At 41.5% G+C, this 19,498-nt stretch overlaps 1 protein-coding gene across 1 annotated transcript; it reads left to right on the plus strand.

The window, feature by feature from the left end:
* The first annotated feature begins 2,176 nt into the window (after positions 1-2,176).
* Positions 2,177-8,864, plus strand: KCNA4 (potassium voltage-gated channel subfamily A member 4). The gene is made up of 2 exons (XM_075094932.1): positions 2,177-2,842; positions 3,654-8,864. The coding sequence occupies exon 2, from the start codon at positions 4,437-4,439 to the stop codon at positions 6,423-6,425; it is 1,989 nt and encodes a 662-aa protein (XP_074951033.1). The 5' UTR covers positions 2,177-2,842; positions 3,654-4,436; the 3' UTR covers positions 6,426-8,864.
* The last annotated feature ends 10,634 nt before the right edge of the window (positions 8,865-19,498 follow it).

The following is a 19,498-nucleotide window of genomic DNA, read 5'->3' on the forward strand; positions in this document are numbered from 1 at the left end:
ATGGATCAGATAAAACCTCTGAGTTAGCTTGAATTGCATGTAGTTACATGATCCCTATCACACTAGAATGTGTTTTAAAAAAGGTACAAAAAAGCTATTCTGTTTCTCCATTATCAGTGTTATGTGTATATCTCCTCATATGTCACAGTTCATTTATTTTTGCTCAAGAATATGCTTTAGCTATTAAAAAAAAGAATACTAATAATCAAAAAGGCATACCAAAGTGACTGGTCTGTTTCAGCTTGCCTGTCTGTATATGCAGATATCCACTGAGTTTTTCAGGTTCATGGTCGCATGAGACAATGACAAGAAAATGCATCTGAAACTTTGGAAGAAAGGTAAAAGCTAGATAAGCAATTCTTTTTTGGTCCCAAGCCCTTGAAACATCTCAAGAAGGAATAAAAATGTGTTCAGGTCCTGCTGATAAAAAGCACCACAACACTTGTTAGAGAATGAAGTGACTGAATTCTGGAAAATGCCCCTAGAATTAAAATCTACTCGAGTAGGAATAAGTCTGTGTTTCTAGTAATTTAAAAAAAAATATACCTCTGATACCTTTTCTGGTTTTATGGCATTGTACATGGCCTTGTGACTAAAGTGACAGGGGTTTGATACCTGTCTTTGGTGTGTTCTTGTGCGAAGTTGCAGAAGAATCTGGGTTTTGGTATTGGAAGTGAGTTTTTCTAATGCCTTTATATTGCATTCAGGAGCACCAAAATTTTGGACCGTTCTTGTGATGACAGCACTTTGTATTTTAATGGCATTTGGGATCACTTTGTATTGACTATGGAACTTGAAGGATTGTGATTGTTGAAGTGGTTAGATATAGCTGCCATTCATCCATTTCACAGTCCTTATGGCAAGATCATTACGCACTGATTTGATGCCTGGCATTCAGTATGTTTATTTGGTTGATCCTTCCTTCTTCCTTCTATAGTCTTGTGTCACCTACTGAAATGAATGGGATTATGAGCACTAACTGATGTAGGCAGTAGAGACAGAGAGGTAACATGGATAAACTGGGTTGTGTGCTAGGGATCTGAAGGGGAATACTCACCGGGTGGTCTTGGCGTCTCTGGACTGTGGAGAAGGAGTGGACCTAGGCAATGAAAAAAATACCTAACCCACTTGCTGTACATGCTGAACTTGCCTCCAGTTGCAAACACCTTGAGGCAAACTGTCTGGAGTGAGTGTTGCTCTTAATTCGTCCTTGCCGTGATCCTGTCCCTAGGGCTCTAAAGCACCAAACCCCTTCTTTTCATTTTCCATGTTAAGTAGGAGTGCCTACACTCAGTTTTTATTGAGATGGTAGAATTGTAGCTAAGATGTCAAATATAGCCAAGCTGCATTTTCATGGTGCTCACTTACAGAGAGTGGAATCAGTCCCAGTTTGGCTTTTCTAGGCGCAGAAGGGCTAGCCAGCCTATACACTGTGCTACAGGCGGCGGGAGCAGATTTGACGTCTTCGGCAGGGGTGTTAAAACTCTATTATTTTAGGTCTCGTCTACCAAACACACAACGGTACCCTATTCATTAACTAAGACCTACCTCTCCATGCACGTATAGAATTGAGAGTAAAAGTTAGCTTGGCTTCGTTTGCAAGACCCGCGCAGCTGGCAGGCTGTGTGCTGGCCCGGGCGCGTTGGGCAGCGGCGCGGCGAGCTGTTTTCTGGTTTGCTTGTACCGTTGGAGGCTTTGGGGCGAGTGAAGCGGCACGGTGGAGGTGGGGGCAGCTTTTCCCTCGTTTCTGGGAAACTTGATCTGCACTTAGTTTTTGAAATCCCCCGAGCCACCTCAGCAACGTATGTTTTTTAATTCCTTAGAAGAAACCCCACAAAAACAGAAGCCGGGGCTTGCAGCGTCGCTTTGAGCCCAAAGGTTTGTTAGCCAGCCTACGCAGTGGAAGAGTAATTTCAGTAACTAATGCATTAATAGGGGAACAAGGGCGAGCCGGGGGGCGGCGGGGGGCCGGGCGCAGCGCGGCCCGGCGGCCGCCAGGGGCCGACGGCGAGCCGGGAAAGGCGGCGGCGTCGCCCGGCGCCGTCCGTCCGTCCGTCCGTCCGTCCGCCGGCGGTGTCGGTCGCTCTGTCCGCCTGCCGGCGGCGCGCAGGCAGGGCGGGCGGCGGCTCCGCCGAGCAACAGGGCTCGCTCGGGAGCACCCCTGCGGCTCGGCCGGGCTGCCGCCTTAAGAGCCGAGCGGGCAGTGGAAACCTCCGAGAGCGAGCTGCGCGCTCCTTGGGGGTCCTGGCGCCGGCGTTTTGTGCGTCCCTTTCTGCGGGCATTGCCGGAACGCGGCACAACAAGTGGATGATGCGGGAGGCTGCGGGCTGAGCCGCTGCCGGCCGGCCGCGTCTGCGGGAGAAACCGCAAGAAGCGGCTCCCGCCCCCCCGCCAGCGGAACCTGGCTCGGTACGCGGATTATTTAACGTTGCTTTACAAACCTGCTGCAAAAGCTGGGCTTGGCGAGACTAGCGAGCACGCTTATCCATTCGTTCTGTCACACACACACACACACACAAACACACCGCCTTCTTTTTTTTTTTTTTTTTTTTTTTTTTCTTTCCTTTTGGAAGAAGGCTCCCGCTTGCTGCCTTTTCGCAAATGCCTGGGCGAGCAGCAGCGGCGGTGGCTGTGCAGGGTGCCCCCGGCTCCAGCTGCCGCGCTCCGGGCGCTCTTCTTGCGCCCGGAAAGACGGGAGAGAAGCAACTCGTCAACCTGTGGTGCTGAGCGGCCGCACGCACCTGCAAATGTAGAGCAGCTGGCGTAGCCCCCTCCTCAGGACCGCTGTCACCAGATCCTTACACTAGCGAGAACAGCACTGCTATCTCTCTGCCTAGGAACAGTGAGTATGGTAGTGTTTTTAAGATCTTTTTCTGCATGACACGTAGGTACGATTTTAAAAATAGCGTCATTTAATAGTTAATATTCACCTTCTATCACGCATTAATAGATATAGCTATAAATGAGGCTTCTGTTTAAAAAGGAGGGGTGTATTTTTGTGTGTGTGCTTGCATGTAGATGTTGCTTCAGTGCACCTGCAGCTGTGTTTTCTCGACATATCATATCACAGTATTTTTCACTTGAGCGAGCATTGTACGTGCCTGATTCCAAATTAAAGTCAGTGAGATGTTCATTATGATTGAAACACAATTCGGTCATAGATTAAAATGTAACATTCCTGCATCGTATGTATTTCTACAAATATAATAAAAGCTCTTTGTTAGATACAGTTATTCTTTAATATTTCATATAGACATATGTCGGTGTATCTATCACGTATGTACTCAAAGATCTGAATGCACTGTGTGTTGCAGTATTTTTATTAGTGTTTATATGTGTTGGTGTTTCAGCAGCATGCATGTGTTTGTGTATGGATGCAAGTGCTTATATGGGTGGGGATTTTGTATCTCTTGTCTATATATATGTGACATACCCACCCACATCCTTACCCACAGAGTCGTTCAAAATCTCTGTGCATGTGATGTGGGTGTGTGTGTAATGTAGAAGCGTGAATAGTGTGGGTAGGGGAAGATTTGAATACCGTGGTAATAGATGACACAGTTTCATTTGATCAGTGTGACCTTTTAGGAAAACAATCCAATCTTCTCCCTTTTTGTTTTGTTTATTTTTGTGTGTTTGTGCATGTGCCTCAGGTTAAGTGCTTCTTCTGCATGACCATAACCAAAGGTTGACCCATCCACTCCCTTATGTCCTATGGGGACCTCAGAGCCAGTTTCTCAGTCTTCATCTCCTCCTCCTCCTCCTCCTCCTCCTCTTACCACTGCTGCTGACGCCCTGGGTGCTGCTCCCAGGTTTGAGACATTGTTGGCAGGCTGAAGAAAGGATTTGCAAAGACCTCCTCACTGTGTAAATAAAGTGATGGCTGGAATTAACTTCAACTCCCCAAGTAATGATGTTAAACAATAAGATCGCTAGGCCAAAGCATTACCAGGAACAAATTATGAGGAAAGAGACTATTTGCATTTGGTTGCAATGATGAACTAAAACCATCTGTGGAGAGCAGGTACCCTTTGATTTGCATATTTTTTGCCTCGTGAACACAGTCTTTGTAGCCTGCAAGGTAGTCGTGATTCTGATCAGATCTGTGATAGCCACAGGAGATAAATGAAAATAAAAGGGCTTGGTGGATGGAAGAACAAGGCCTCAGCTGTTCCCTGGTTCAATTTGAGAGTTTCATCTTTTCATATTAGCAAAACAGTAGTTTGTGTCAAACTGTTCCGGACAGTAAGAAAATGCAGATCTGTGGTTTTCCAAAACATAGATTCAGTGTTACAACTATGTTGCCCTGCTCTATGTCCAAGGGACTGTCCTCCAAATGCAAATGGCTTTGAACTTCCTAGTGAAAGTTAAAGTTACACTGTAAATAAAACAAACCCTTTTTGTATTAAGTGATTAAAAAAAAAAGCAGTTTCAAAATGGAGGTTGCCATGGTGAGTGCAGATAGCTCTGGGTGCAACAGCCACATGCCCTATGGATATGCGGTCCAAGCTCGGGCCCGAGAGAGAGAGCGGCTGGCACACTCGAGAGCCGCAGCGGCTGCGGCCGTAGCAGCAGCAACAGCAGCAGTAGAAGGTGGGGCAACAGGTGGAGGTGGACCATATCACCACTACCATCAGGAACAGAGTCGAGGTGCATCCTCCTCTCACGGTGGGAATGCGTCACGCAGCAGCATGCCCCACCGCCAGGGTGGTAAGAGGCGGAAGAAAGGGAAAAAGAGGAGCCACCACTTGGGAAGTAGGGAGTGTGGGGCTTCCTTCCCCTGTTCTGAGCTGCTGCCTCTCAGCGGTTCTGAAGAGAGAATACTGAAGGACTTGAGTGAGGAGGAAGAGGAGGATGAAGATGAGGATGAAGACGATGAGGAAGAAGGAAAGCTCTACTACAGTGATGACTATGGGGAGGATGAGTTTTCATATTCGGACCAGCCACCTGATGATGGTGGAGGCCCTGGGGGTTACAGCTCTGTTCGCTACAGTGAGTACGAGTGTTGTGAGCGTGTGGTAATCAACGTGTCGGGACTGCGGTTTGAGACCCAGCTGAAGACATTAGCTCAGTTCCCGGACACATTGTTGGGTGACCCAGCGAAGCGAGGGAGATACTTTGACCCTCTCAGGAATGAATACTTCTTTGATAGGAACCGGCCCAGCTTTGATGCCATCCTGTACTACTACCAGAGTGGTGGCCGGCTGAAGAGGCCAGTCAATGTACCCTTTGACATCTTCACTGAGGAGGTGAAATTCTACCAACTTGGGGAGGAGGCCATGCTCAAGTTTAGGGAGGATGAAGGGTTTGTCAAAGAGGAAGAGGACAAAGCTTTGCCGGAGAATGAGTTTAAGAGGCAGGTTTGGCTGCTGTTTGAGTACCCGGAGAGCTCTAGTCCAGCCAGAGGCATTGCCATTGTCTCTGTCTTGGTCATCTTGATCTCCATCGTCATCTTTTGTCTGGAGACATTGCCAGAGTTCAGAGATGACAAAGAATTCGTCATGTCGCTGAGCTTAGGGAAGGGGATTTCCAATGAATCACTTCACCTGGATGCTGGGGAGCACACCATCTTCAATGACCCTTTTTTCATTGTAGAGACAGTATGCATCATTTGGTTCTCCTTTGAGTTTACAGTGCGCTGCTTTGCATGTCCAAGCAAAGCACACTTCTTCAAGAACATCATGAACATCATAGACATTGTCTCCATCTTGCCTTACTTCATTACTCTGGGCACTGACTTGGCGCAGGAGCAGGGCAGTAACGGTCAACAGGCCATGTCTTTTGCCATCCTGAGGATCATCCGTCTGGTCAGGGTGTTTCGCATCTTCAAGCTCTCCAGGCACTCCAAGGGTTTGCAGATCCTGGGTCATACACTCAGGGCCAGCATGAGGGAACTCGGCCTCCTCATCTTCTTTCTTTTTATTGGAGTCATTTTGTTTTCCAGTGCTGTTTACTTCGCAGAAGCTGATGAGCCGGCCACACATTTTCAAAGCATCCCAGATGCCTTTTGGTGGGCTGTAGTGACCATGACTACAGTTGGTTATGGGGATATGAAACCCATAACAGTGGGTGGGAAAATAGTTGGGTCCCTCTGTGCCATTGCGGGAGTGTTAACCATTGCTTTACCAGTGCCAGTGATTGTTTCCAATTTTAACTATTTCTACCACAGAGAGACTGAGAATGAAGAACAAACGCAGCTGATGCAAAATGCAGTCAGTTGCCCTTACCTCCCAACAAATTTACTGAAGAAATTTAGAAGCTCATCATCTTCATCCACAGAGGATAAATCAGAATATTTGGAGATGGAAGAAGGAGTTAAAGAATCCCTTTGTGTAAAGCAGAAAAAAAGTCAGGACACGGGGAACAGCAGTGAGTCAGAGAAGAAAAACTGTGTAAATTCAAATTCTGTGGAAACTGATGTGTAATTTTGAACGTTTCCAAATATATTTATGCATTAAAGAGTGCAGTGAAAGTAATGAAATATGCAAACAAGAGTCCACAGCATACGGTAGTATGCCATTTAATGGTTAAATACAAATAAAAAACATTGCTAAACTTGTATTACATATCAAGTAAGTGGTATAACTTGAGGAAGGGATTGCTAGATCTGATATCATTTCAGACTTTATATTTTTATTAGAATGCAAGTGTTTTGCACATGAGGCTGAGAAGTTTATTAAAATGAAGTCAGTTTTAAAGTGGGTGCATGAACTGTCGACATCACTAATAACAGCTCTGTGGTAAAAGTTGGCATTCAGAGGTATTTACTATGTAAGAAGCAATGAAGTTTGGTAGTCGTTTATCTATTTATCAGTGCTTTAATAGCAGCTACCATAAATCATTGGATACCATAGTCATTGTTTTTCAAATGGTACAATTTATTGTAAAAAGATATTCTACAGAGGATAGATCTAAATTTTTTTTTTTTCTTGAAACCTATAATGCTTGTTTTTAACTGGAAATTTACTTTGAACAGGCTGCTGATCCTCCAGAAATTGTTTATTTTTATAACTCTCTTTGGAGGCATTGCAGCATTCGTTGTCTAATAATGGAAGAAATGGAGTAAGGGAATTGTTTAACCTGGTCTGACTGCAAAGGCAAAATGACTGGAATGCTTTTTTGCACTACTTTATATGCTGGAGATATATTGAAAGAGACTTCATACTGTGAATGTTTACTAATGTAATAGTTCAATGACAATCATTGGAAGAGTGAATTCTGCATCATCATATTTTATTATTTCTTTTTTTGTTATGTGATGCTGATGGCGAAACAGCTCTCATTAATTCCATACTCTTTTTAATTATGAATATCTGTGATCTGGAAAAGGATTGTGAAGTAAAATTTTATAATCAAAATTATTTGAAATCAGTGTTTTCTACTGATGCCCTCAAGAAATACCAGCCTAATTTATACCTTTTTCCTAGTTAATTTAACATTCAGAGTCTATGATTAGTACATGCACTTTGTCAGTATTGAAGAAATTCAGTGTATGGGAGGAGAAGGTAGAAGTAATAAGACATTCGGTTGTTACAGTACTGACAATTGAGAATTGCTAACTTTTAACATGCTATTATTGGTGCTGCATTTTCCCTTAATTACAGCTTTCACCCATGTGTATTTGAAGCAACACTGAAGATCCAAAATAGGCATTCTGGGATTCAGAACGAACATGTCGGGTCCCATGCAGTCCTTGAGAAAACATTCCATGGTTTCTTCTCACTGATTCTTAGGCCAGCTGTATTTTACTGTGTGTCAAAAACTTCCATTGCCTTTCCTAGGAGGTTAAGGTAGGTAAAGATTATCTGGCCTATAGCACATTCCAGACTCCAGAATGAAATAGGTAAGCTATTGCTGCATATAACATAAATAATAGATTCAGAACAAGCATTTTTTTCAGACTTATAATTACCTAGGGAAGGCACAGTTAAACTGGAACTGTTTTTGAAGAGGCACTGTGGAACATTCCAGATTATAAAACTTGAACCAAATTGGCATATGCACTTTAAGGGCTGGGACAGGCCATTGTGGGAGAATAGGGGGCTTACCAACGCTACTGATTTACAGGAGTTTTGCAATATTCATTTAAAGCTGAGTAGAGGATTTTTGCAGGGAAATAATGAGTTAGTGACTGACTTATAGTTCTGGAGCTGAAAAGTGACAACAAAAGCATCCCCAGTTGGGCACCCATGACATTATGCATAATCTATCAGATAAGCATTGTTTGCTGTATGCAGCATCCAGTGGGACCGAACAGAGCCATAGACATAGGTTTTTCTTCAATGGTTGATTTTTGCCTTCGTGGATTTCCCGTGAATCACCTCTTTGAAAAGTTTCTCTGCTTGTCCTCTTTTGCATTGCAGAAGGACTAATAAAAACCAAGACACACACAGAAGACTGTGTTGTGCTGAGCCCCTGTTCAAAACTTGTGTGTAGATGTCTGATTCCTAATTTAAAATCATAGGGCAGACTTTGCTATATTTTTGATGTGAAGCATTAAACAAAGCTCCTGTTTAGTGTGGCGATATTAATTCCAACTACGTTTTGAATGAAACAACTCAGTAATTTTATACGTAGGCAAAACTGAATATTGCATTTTGTTGTAGCTCACATGAATTAAATGTACTACATAGTTTTTTTTCTACAGGGGGAATATCAGCAGTGAGGATGAGCATTCTGTAAAATCTAGCAAAAATCTGTAACTGAAAGTGTTTCTTTAACAGCTAGTAGTTAATGATGTAAAGAGCATAAGGATTCTCTTGTAAGCTAGCTTGCGAGTAGTTCTGTGTAACACCAGAGACCATATCATGCCAGGGATCGTGGCAAGAATGTAGGAGTAAAAGAAGTACTAAGTAAATAAAGAACTTGGAGAAAATAAGTAGTACGTGTTTGCAGTGTTGACTGGTTGAAAGGGAAGGCGGTTTATAAGAGGCGGAATTTTAGATCTCTAATGGAAGTAAGGAATAAAACTTTGAATAACTTTTAGGATATGTTCACACTGTGGGCACGGAGCTCAGCATGGGGTAACTGCTTAAGCAGTTACCCAGCTTCTCCAGCAAGTCATTCAGCTGTTCGGCTACGAGTACACAAACTTTTTCATTTAAAACAAGCGTGGCAATGTCTGCATTATGCTGTGATCATAGCAGCACCTTACTCTCTGAAGGAAAAGGTCTTGCTGTAGGGCCTCATCGGAGCTGGCAGAGCAACATTCTGGGTGTGTCAGCACTATGTGCTGCAGTACTGTGGAGACGTATCCTAAGGTAAAGCGGAGCCTGCTCTGCCTCCTGCAATGTATAAACCTATGTCCTTGCCATTATTAAATAAGAATTACCGTAGCCTAACGTGGGATTGTGCTATCAGTTTGGCAGGCTGTTCTGAATCACAGAAAGAATTGTGCATTCCAGGATTTACTTGGGCTGGCTTGTAATTTGATTATTCACCTACCCATCAGTCCAGTCAGTTACAACACCGCTTAGAAATGCCACAGCCCTACCCCTAGCATGCTAAAACCCAAAGATCCCAAGTGCTTAACAAGAAACAGAAATTTCCATTATATATGACTTTGGTTGAAATTGTGCGCCAGAGAAGCCCTGTGTTTGAGCTGTTATGGCTCCAAATTACTACTACTGCTTCTGTCAGAGCTTTCCCAGTGTTACTGGATATTAACAATTCTCAGAAAAAGAATTTTATCGTCACTTGGGCATTTTACATTTTAAATTATAGTGGTGAAATGCATTCCTGATGTAACTGACGTGAATGGAGTTACACTAGGGATCATTTTAGTTCTACTAATGTAGTTCAAATGATTTCACATTGACATACATTTCAGCTAAAAATAAGGCAAAATGAGATATTTTGATATTTCAGCTTCACTCGCAGTGGTGAAAAATTTGGAGGAGTTCCATTAGAATTCATGGAATCACAACAGCATCAAATCAGATTTGGAATACAGGCTGATACTTAGCTGTGTACTGGCACTTATTTAAAGACATTAATAACTCTTTTTATAGTAATCTCAAGTGCCAAGGCCAGACTCATAAGGAGAGAGTTTTGCCAGCTGAAGTATTAGACTTAATATCTGACGTCAGAGATCCATAAATTTTTTTCTTTATTATAGTCATGGAGTTTTCTGATATTACATAGATTCCTTGAAAATGTCAGCCTGGATGCTGAAACTTATATCAAAAGAAGTGTTGTGTCATCCTGTCAGGGTTCTTGAAGTGTTTTATTGTTCACTTAAGCTTTCTCAGAATGATTCCACAGGAGGCCAATTCCATTTGATGGAAAGTGTTTTGTTTCATTGAAAATTCTTCTGTTTACATAGTTTTCTTGTGTAGAGTCCATTTCTGTGATGACTGTGTAACGCAGAATAAATTTGGGAGATCAAGGGAATGAAAAAATCCACTGGTATCATGATTACGTCTAATCCAGGACAACAGTGTTGGTGGTGGTTGGGAATACGAATAGGCATTATGGTCTGCTTGTGGTCATAAAAAATGCGATTTGAGTGTGTTTTCAGTCAGTAAAATTATTCAAATAGCTTTGTAATGTGAGAATGATTTTGCATGATACTGGTGTGCAAAGAGTTTGGGGTCAGGCCATAACCTTGAATAAAGGATCATTATCTTGTAACTCCTGACATGGAAAGTTGCTGTCAAGTATGCTTTCTGGCGTTGAAAGTTGTTTCAGCTGGGGTATGGAAAATCAGTGCTAAGCTACCCAAGCATACGAAATACTTCCTCTTCATATTTGTATAAATGTAGGGTAAATGTACTATGGAAAAACAGCAAAATACCAGAAAGTCTATTCCATGCGTAGCTGGTTTGTGGAAAGTCTTTCCTGCACAGCACTGAAAAATGAAATGTGTCTTTCTGGTGATCCCGGAGTTGTAGGACTAATTCTGAGTATAAATTGATTTTTAGGATAAGCTTTACACTTTATCTATAGTCCTCGAATTAAATATGAACTATCCATGGTGCTTTAGACTCTGTCACTACCTTCTCTGAACTATTTCTTAACTGGTTGCTTATTACACCTTACTGTCATTGTGTCCAGGTATAAATACAGGCCTACTTTTTTTTTTTAATTAATTGGCATGAGATAGTAACAAATAAAAGCAAAGATTTTTTAAAAATATATAATATCTAGCATATAAGTTATATATTTTTCTTATCGTTAACTAAACCTAAGTGACAGTCCATAACATCTGTGGCATGGGACAAGGGTGTGCATTTTCCTGTTGCTATAACTGAATGATCAAATGCTCCTGATTTTGCAGCGAATAGGATCTAGTTTATAGATTTACCGTATTTGTGCACCTCTGAAACAAATGCTTGTAGAAAAACTGGCAATTTTTATGAAATGAACTTTCCTTCATTTCCACAGAGATCATCTAATGTGGAAAAAGCCTATGACAAATTAATTCTGGGTTGAAGTTCGTAAATGTTTTGTACCTGGCAACCAGGTCCAAACATGAAACCTTATGTATTGCCGCCATGCTTTCTGTGTATTCAGAACTCTGATGACATTAATTCTGAAGAAAAACTCGTTAAAGCAGCATGTACCAAGATGGTTCAATTAATTTTTATTTTTAATTCTTTTCTCTAAAATTATAATGTTCCTTGAGACCTTTTTCTGCAACAGGTCCTTTGGAAAATAAATACATAAGTCTATAAGAAGGAAAGAAGAAAAACCTTAAATTACATGTCAAAATCTGATAAAATATTCTAATTGAGGGAAAGTAGGTAAGTATAAACTTTATTCCTTCACTTGTGCATTTGTGGTATTGCCACTGAAAACAATTTGGGGGCAAATTGGTTGAGCAGATCTGCAGCTGCAAGAGAGGTACTTCATGCAGTGCGTCCACTCCAGGTTCTGTGTGGTCTCAGGAGCAGCAGCCGCCGCATCTTGGGTCAGCTGGGGAGGTACTCCTTACACCGGGCAGTGCCAAGTGGGGTGGGAGATGGTACTGTGGAGTTTTTAGCTTGTCTGGTAAATCCACGCTCCTACCACAACTCTCCTGCCTGAGTGCAGAACAATTTTTAAATTTGCTGTGAAATACCACGTAACCCTTTTGGACAGGGAGGTCTCAGGCGCTCCAGTCTGCTAGTTCCTCAGGTACAGAGGCACTCGGGTCCGCACTCACAAAACATGCTTTTAGACACCTGACTTCTGTTCTTTTTGGTAGGAATTAGGTTGCAAAATGCTTCCTGAACCTGGGACCAAGTGACTTGCTTAGGGTCACAAGGAAAACTGTGGTGGAGCAGGTTTCCCAAGTGTTACGGTGATTCCTGAAGGAGCGTAGGGATTGACAGCACATATTCAAGATAGATTTAGATCTCTTTTTTGTTTTTAATCTCTTGTTCAAATGTTCCTGGGGCATTTGTGTTGAGAGTAGGGATGGATAGATTCAATGAGGTATATCAAAGGCATCTTTAATTTTAGATAGATACTCTTTTCTGTTCCGAGCAGTCAGAATAAGCTAAGGGTTTTATTTATTTATTCTTATAAACGGCTTCCTAGACAAGCCATTTCAGTGGGAGAACATACACTGATTCTGAAATTATCATCCTGGACACGAATGGGGCCCTTCAATTCAGAAAATCAAATAGACATATTCAGTATGTATTCCTGTGTTTTTGTTTGGTTTAAACACACTGGCTTTGAGTCCAATGCTCTTGCACTGAAGTAATCTGAAATTTCTTGTGTCAATAATAGCCAGTGTGTGGCCTAGTATTGCACTGTATGACAACTGAGAGGACAATTGCTTTTCCTTGTTTGTATTTATATTGATATGAAACGTAACGCTGTAGAGGAGGGATGTTCCAGAGTGCTTCACTGTGTGTTTATCTTTATTGCTAGGTGAGCAACACCCCACGATATGCTTTGGAAAGAAAGCCAACCACATGGATGGGGAGACAGCATTCCCTTTTCTCTCCTGCCTTGTACGATCGAGGGACAAGGCCTGCTCGACGTGCTGTGGTACATGCTTGCCCTCCACTGTTGGTTCAACCATGTTTCTCACTTCTGTTCCATTTAGACCAGTGAAGGTTTGTTTTCAGTCAGAGCCCAGGATATCTGTCCTTGATTTGGTTCACCCACTATATGAATGAACTTCAATTTCTGCCTTTTGTTGTCTCCCTATTGTGCAGCTTTGTAATGAATTCAGGGTGTCATTCAGTGACAGCTTCTTGTTGCACAGTGGAGCCTGAATGCAGAAAACCGCAAAGGGCTGTTGACGTGAAATCAAGATACCTTTTGGTTTTCTGTTCAAATACAATAAGATATATTTGTATTCCAACAAGTTATACATTCCACAGACTGTACGTTTCAGGGTAAATAAATTCTGTTCCATTAATAGGCTTGTACTTTCAAGGTGCCCTCAATTTGCCCTGGATTCATCAGGAATTTCAGACATTGAATGTTTTTCAGGTCTCAAGTGTGAAGGAAGATGATCCCTCTTTGCATTCAAAATGGCAAGGCATTACTATAAAGCAGAAATCTTGCATATTTTTCAAGTTATAGGAGGCTAAGGAATAGTGTCTTTTATGTTAAAGTCTTAAATATTAGCTGCAGGTACACATACTGAGAAAAAATATGGTTTCATCACAGGGAAGGCGTAGAAAAGATTTTTGATTGCATGTTTAAAGGACATCATCATATTTTACTGTGTGCCAATGACAAGCTTAGATAAACGTTATTCTAGCAAGAATCTATCCTACCGCAGAGAGTACAGCAGAGGTATTGTATAGAAATTTAGCTCTGTATACATTTATTTCTATTAGTCACTTACAAGCACTGTTATTATTCAGGGCTTATGGATCATAAAATTAAAAACAAAAATGCTATAAAGATTTTGGTAAAAGAGGGGAACAGCAAGACTTAATGCTTCTGAGTATCTTCTAGAAGGAATTTTTTTGTTGCCATTTAATTTGTGAACATCTGCTCTAATAAGCGATATGATGAGTCAATAGGTTAGAAGGCAAAAATGTTTTCTCTGGCTAGTAAAATATTTTTTGTTTGCTTAATGGAGGATTAGCATTTTTCCTAGCTTTCAAATACGTAGAAAACGTGAAGTAATTAGAAATGGTACTAACTTGTTGCTCTTGGGCCTGTCTTACAAGCAAATATTTCCAGACTTGATTGGACAACTCAATTCCGAAGTGAAATGGAATGACTGTAAAGAGATTTACTTTTGAATTGATGAAAAAAATTGCATTTTAAATTGTCTCATTTTTGGGCACCCAGAAATTAAGATGTTCAGAGCACTAGCTGTTTTTGAAAATTTCTGCCCTGATGGCTTGAATGGTTTTTGGTTTTTTTGGGAGGAAAGAACAAGTTATATTTCAGCCTTTTTGATTTATGTGGTTTTCTGTAGTTTTGAACTATACCTAACAGAGGTGACCAGAGAATCCACGATGTTTTGGTTTTACTGGCACATGAACCAGTATATGTGGTTTAAAAGGTATGCTTAATAGTCAGGCATCTTAGATGTAGCATTGTCTAAAGAAATACTCCTAATCCTTTTCACCTCGGTTCTATGCCTGAAAATCTTCTCTTGATGTCAGAGTAACACTGAAAATGCGCATAACATGAATGGCAATTTGAGGTGGTAGAAAAAAGTGTTAGGGAGCAGCCAGGGCCAGCTCCTTCCTAGGGGCTGGGGAGCCAGGGGCCGAGGGAGATGACACAGCCGGCAGGGACCTCGCCAGCCAGGGCCTGTCCCGCAGGGCAGGGCAGGGCTGGCAGGGCAGGGCTGGCGGGGAGCCCCAGAGCAGCCCACAGCTCAGTGCCTGAAGGCACGCGATGAGGTTTAAATGGGGCTCCTGGACCCACAGGCAGGGGCTGTGGGTGGGGGCACCAGGTGAGGCTGGCGAGGGCCATGAAGGCCTATTAGAGCACTCTGGGCCCTGACAAAAATCTCGCGTTTGCTGGTAACGGTATTTATTATGTCTAGGTCTCTTCTGCTAAGATGCACTTACGGCTCAGGGTTTGTATTGCTCCAGCCAAAATTGAAAATGTAAATTTTTCAGAGCCTTAAACACTAAGCAATTGTTGAGCTTTTTGCTACTTTTGATTTTTGGCTCATAATCATCCCTGGGTCTTATTTCTAAAGCATTATGTTGCTAGCTTTGCTGATGCCGGTATGTCTATGATTATTCTCCTAAACTGTGTTGCTGCTTGCTTTTTATAGACAGCTTACTTGTGCTGATAGCCCAGAATGTCTTCAAAGGCAAAGCTGGGTTTCAGCTGTTGAATGGATGGGTCCCAAAGATGCTATCATCTGTTACTGGGAAGCTGGGAAAATAATTAGTGATGTTCTGATTTGGACTGACATCTAGTAGGGTGTTAAAGAGCTATGTGTAGTGCTTTTCAATCTTTTCACTGAGACAAATTTTTTTTTTCTGTGCTTTCAGTAGCTAGTGTCACTGTTGGAACTGTAGCAGATGTTGGTACTAGGTAAACATACTCACCTATAGGAAGTATCTAGAAATTTGTGTCTTATAACTATTATGTCTTGGCTCTGGTACTATCATTTTATGATGATGGTTGAAATACTTGAGAAGGTGTCTAAATATGAATAATTTTTTACCCCAAATCCAGATTTTTTTTGTGTTTTATAGATAGGAGGGGAAAAAAATACTCTAGCCTGACACGAACTTATTTATGGGGTGATGTTCTTCACTCACTCTGTTTGCCGAAGGTGTGAGGTGACCTACGTGGCTTGTACATAAGTTCTGAATGTAGAATATGACTAATTGTTAAAAAGGAGATTGGACCTGGAATGTCATGGTTTCAAAGCAAGCCAGGTAATCTTGCCAGTATTGATGTACACAGATGGGAAACTGCAAGTATTTGAGAAGCAGAGTTTTCTGACAGCAGTTTTCATGGGACCATCCACGGCTGCAGACTCAAAAGTGCTAGAGAATTCCAGATCTCCTGACAGACCAAACACCAAGGTTTAAGTTCCAAGGATCACAAAGCAAAACTCTGTCCCTTTGCCAAAGCTTGCTTCATCACAGAGTCTTCAACCACCTTTGTCACCTCTCTGGCCCACTGGTAGTCTCGGGGAGGAGCAATCATAAACTATGAAAATATAAAGCAGAAGGGGAACTCCTTTGTTCTCCATCCACCCCAAATTGTGTGGATTAAAAGCCCTAAACAAAAGGTTGCAATGCCTTCCTTCATCTTCCTCTCCTCCTTGGGAAGGGGTTGGTTGGGTCATGGCCATCTGCAACCTCTCAGCTTTCTCTGAATAGCCAGTGCAGTGCTGTGAGCATCCTCTGGATCCTTTTTCTGTGATGAACACTCCGTTTATGTGGCTTTCTGGGGTAAATGAGTCCAAGGGGGTTCAGGAACTAAGTCCAGAAGGACAGAAAACTTCACAAATTCAACATACTGCGAGCAAAGTTAAGAGTGTTTTATTACTATCTTTCAGTAACTGCTGTTAAGAATGTTACGTTAATTAGAGAGGTTCACAGCTGCTTTCGGAGGTAGTTTTCATTATTATACCCTTTGCAGCCTTTGAATTGTTATAGCTTGAACCTTCCTGTATCTGATGACTGGTATTTTACATTGTAAGGCATTAAAAGCTTTCTCCCATTTGGAACTTATTTTTTATAAATAGGCAGTTTACGTCCTGTAACTGCATGCCATTAAGGCAGTGCTGTAGTGGTTTGTATGTCAGTGGGTCACAGGCCTTAGAGGAAGGGCGGGCTACAGTAGAAGTCCCACTGTCAGTGAGTTGGAAGAGCTGCCTGGTGATGCCATTTGCAGCTTGCTGCTGCAGCAGAAGCCACAATTCAGCTCAAACAGAAAAATGTGCTGTTGCATTGCTCCAAGTCTGTCTGCTGTCTGCTCGCACACTGTGCAAGAGGAAATGCTGAGGGTAGATTTCTTAAGCTGATACAGCTAGTATCAGAGACTCTATTTTTTTCACATTGATAATGAGTTTCACACACTTGGGGAAAATGCATTTAAATCCCAGGATTAAGGGGAACTCGACAGGAATTGCTCTGCTTCTGCAGTAACCCGTGGTGTTTCTGATTGCGGAGAGGTTTTGCTTTTTTCTTTCTGAAAGTTCAGACACCTCTCTCTTCCTGCTAGGTTTACACGTAGCAGTCTCACTTGAAACCACTGAGGGTGGATCGTATTTCTGTTTTACTAGATGTTATTACCCAAATAAATACTTGGGACAGAAACACGTTCAGAATTGTATTGTCCCAACCTCATACGGCCAAACAGGCTCTTCATGCTAAAAATATCTGAAAAATTATTTAACTCTATAAACTGCCTTGTAAATATAAATGCATATATATACTTACATAGAAACAGGCGTCAAGCAGGACGTTACCTTCTGCAGGATTAAGAATGCTGTTTACGATGCGAAGATCTGCAGCATTTTGCCAAGCCCAATGCTGAAAAATCAGAACCAAACAAATGCATGTAGGAATCTAAGTTGTGGAGTCTGGCCTTATCTCTGTTCTAATGACTGACTTTAATGACTGTCTTTAATGTTGGGCTATGTAAAAGTAGCCTTTGCTTTTGAGAGAGGGAGGAGGTCAGTAATGCAGAAGATACAAGTGGAATATTACAAGTATGTTAATGTGACACAGCTCATATAGGACAAGGCGCAGTGTTCAGGTATTTGAGCCAGTTCTGAACAAATTTGCTCGGGAGCTGGAGCAGCCTGGCCCAGAACACAAGGGAGTGATAGTTGTGTGGATCACTATGAAATGTATCTCTACTATTTCCTGTCCTAAGGTAACTCAAATCCCTTCGAATGCCATTGCATTGTGCTACGGAGATATTTTTCTCTACATCTGTTCAGCAGCTATTGTAAATTAACATAACATTTGTGGATTTGTGAACTGTTTTCTTGAGGTGATTTTTTTTCTTTTTCCCTTAAAGAGGTGGAATTAAAATGAAAAAGAACATCCATGTGGAAGAGTGGGTCTTCAGGGTGGGGTTTTTTTTTTGGTTTTGCAAACCAAAACAGAAAAGGACATTTGCTTGCTTCACATTCCACTTGATTTAATATAAGCAAAGAACAGAGATATTTTTTTAGAGCCTAGTACGACATCTTCTCCCCCCTCCCCCTTTAGATTAATTTTAATTTTAAGTTGGATTCACTTTTTGTTTTCTTACTGTTGAGAATATTGCAGACAGCAAGGTTTGGTACTCTAATTCTGATACAATGACACTGAGGAGAGAATAGAGGAGGACTTGTCTGTAGAGCAAACAGTAATAAGGCTACATTATTCTTAGGAATAACGTGTACAGTACAGCTCACAAGCAGATTTATTAGGGCTATGCATATATAAAATGCCCCTAAGCAACGAAAGCCTTAGGCTGCTCGGTCAGATCTTTAAGTGATAAATTGATTTACTTAACAGCAAACATCTGCATGCATTTTACATTATCTGAGTTTTATATTTTCTATAGACACAAGGAGTTGAAGGAAATTTAATTTTACAGCTCTCAGGAAATTGTGTTTGATCGCTTACCTACTTAATTTCTGTTCTGGAGATGTGATAGAGTTGATACTTTAGGCTGAATGGAATGTATTGATGTGAGGCTACTTGTTATGAAAGGACACAACAGTCCTGTTCCACTGGGATTTTTTTGTTTTATGAAAATATTTCTGGGTTTTTTTCATATCAGATGTGATATTCTTTCCCCACCAGATGTCATGCAAACAAGCCATAATTATGCAGGCACATATTCGGTGTACTAGAGTGCAAGGAACCCGCTCAGTGACTGACTACTATTGATAAATGCTTGCTGAATGCTGTACTTGTATAAATACAGCATTTACTTGTTCCAGACCACCTACAGTTATTTCTGTTTTGAGATTTATATACTCAGTAATATTTTATATTTTCAGCCTATACAAAGATGGTATTGTATTAGATGAAGAAAATGCTGAGTTTTAATGCTGTGGTTAAATTTACCGCAGAGCTTCTCATACTACTTGCTAATTCCTCCTGCTTTTGTTAAGTTCATGGGGAATTTTTCCATTTATTTTATAAATGCAGACTTTGATTTAAAGCTTTATTCCCTAATGTTTTGATCATATAGAGCCTTACTTTTGAGAGTTCGATGTTTATCATGGCTTTGTATGCAGTGGTTCACTGAAAACCTCTTGGTGGATGGGCTGTCGTCAATGTAAAATATTAAATGGTACTGCACATCAAATGAAGAAAAAATAATTACTGATTTAGATTACAATCTCTCATGATAATGTCCAGGAGTTTTCATTCATAATCTCTCTCTCTTGTTATTACATAAAGAATAGCATATATTCCATCCACTCATTGAAGAGGCCATGGAGCTATTTTCAAATTTAATGGATACAAAATAGTCATGAATGATAGAGTGAATCACTCAGAAATCATGCATTTCTGCAAAGGCTCTGGTTCTCCCTGCAGGCCGGCATACCCCCAGTAGTACCTATTGGCAGGGTTTCTCTGTGACTACAGGGGCCTGTAGTCCTGCT

Source organism: Phalacrocorax aristotelis, chromosome 5, assembly GCF_949628215.1.
Source record: "Phalacrocorax aristotelis chromosome 5, bGulAri2.1, whole genome shotgun sequence".
Taxonomy (NCBI): Eukaryota; Metazoa; Chordata; class Aves; order Suliformes; family Phalacrocoracidae; genus Phalacrocorax; species Phalacrocorax aristotelis.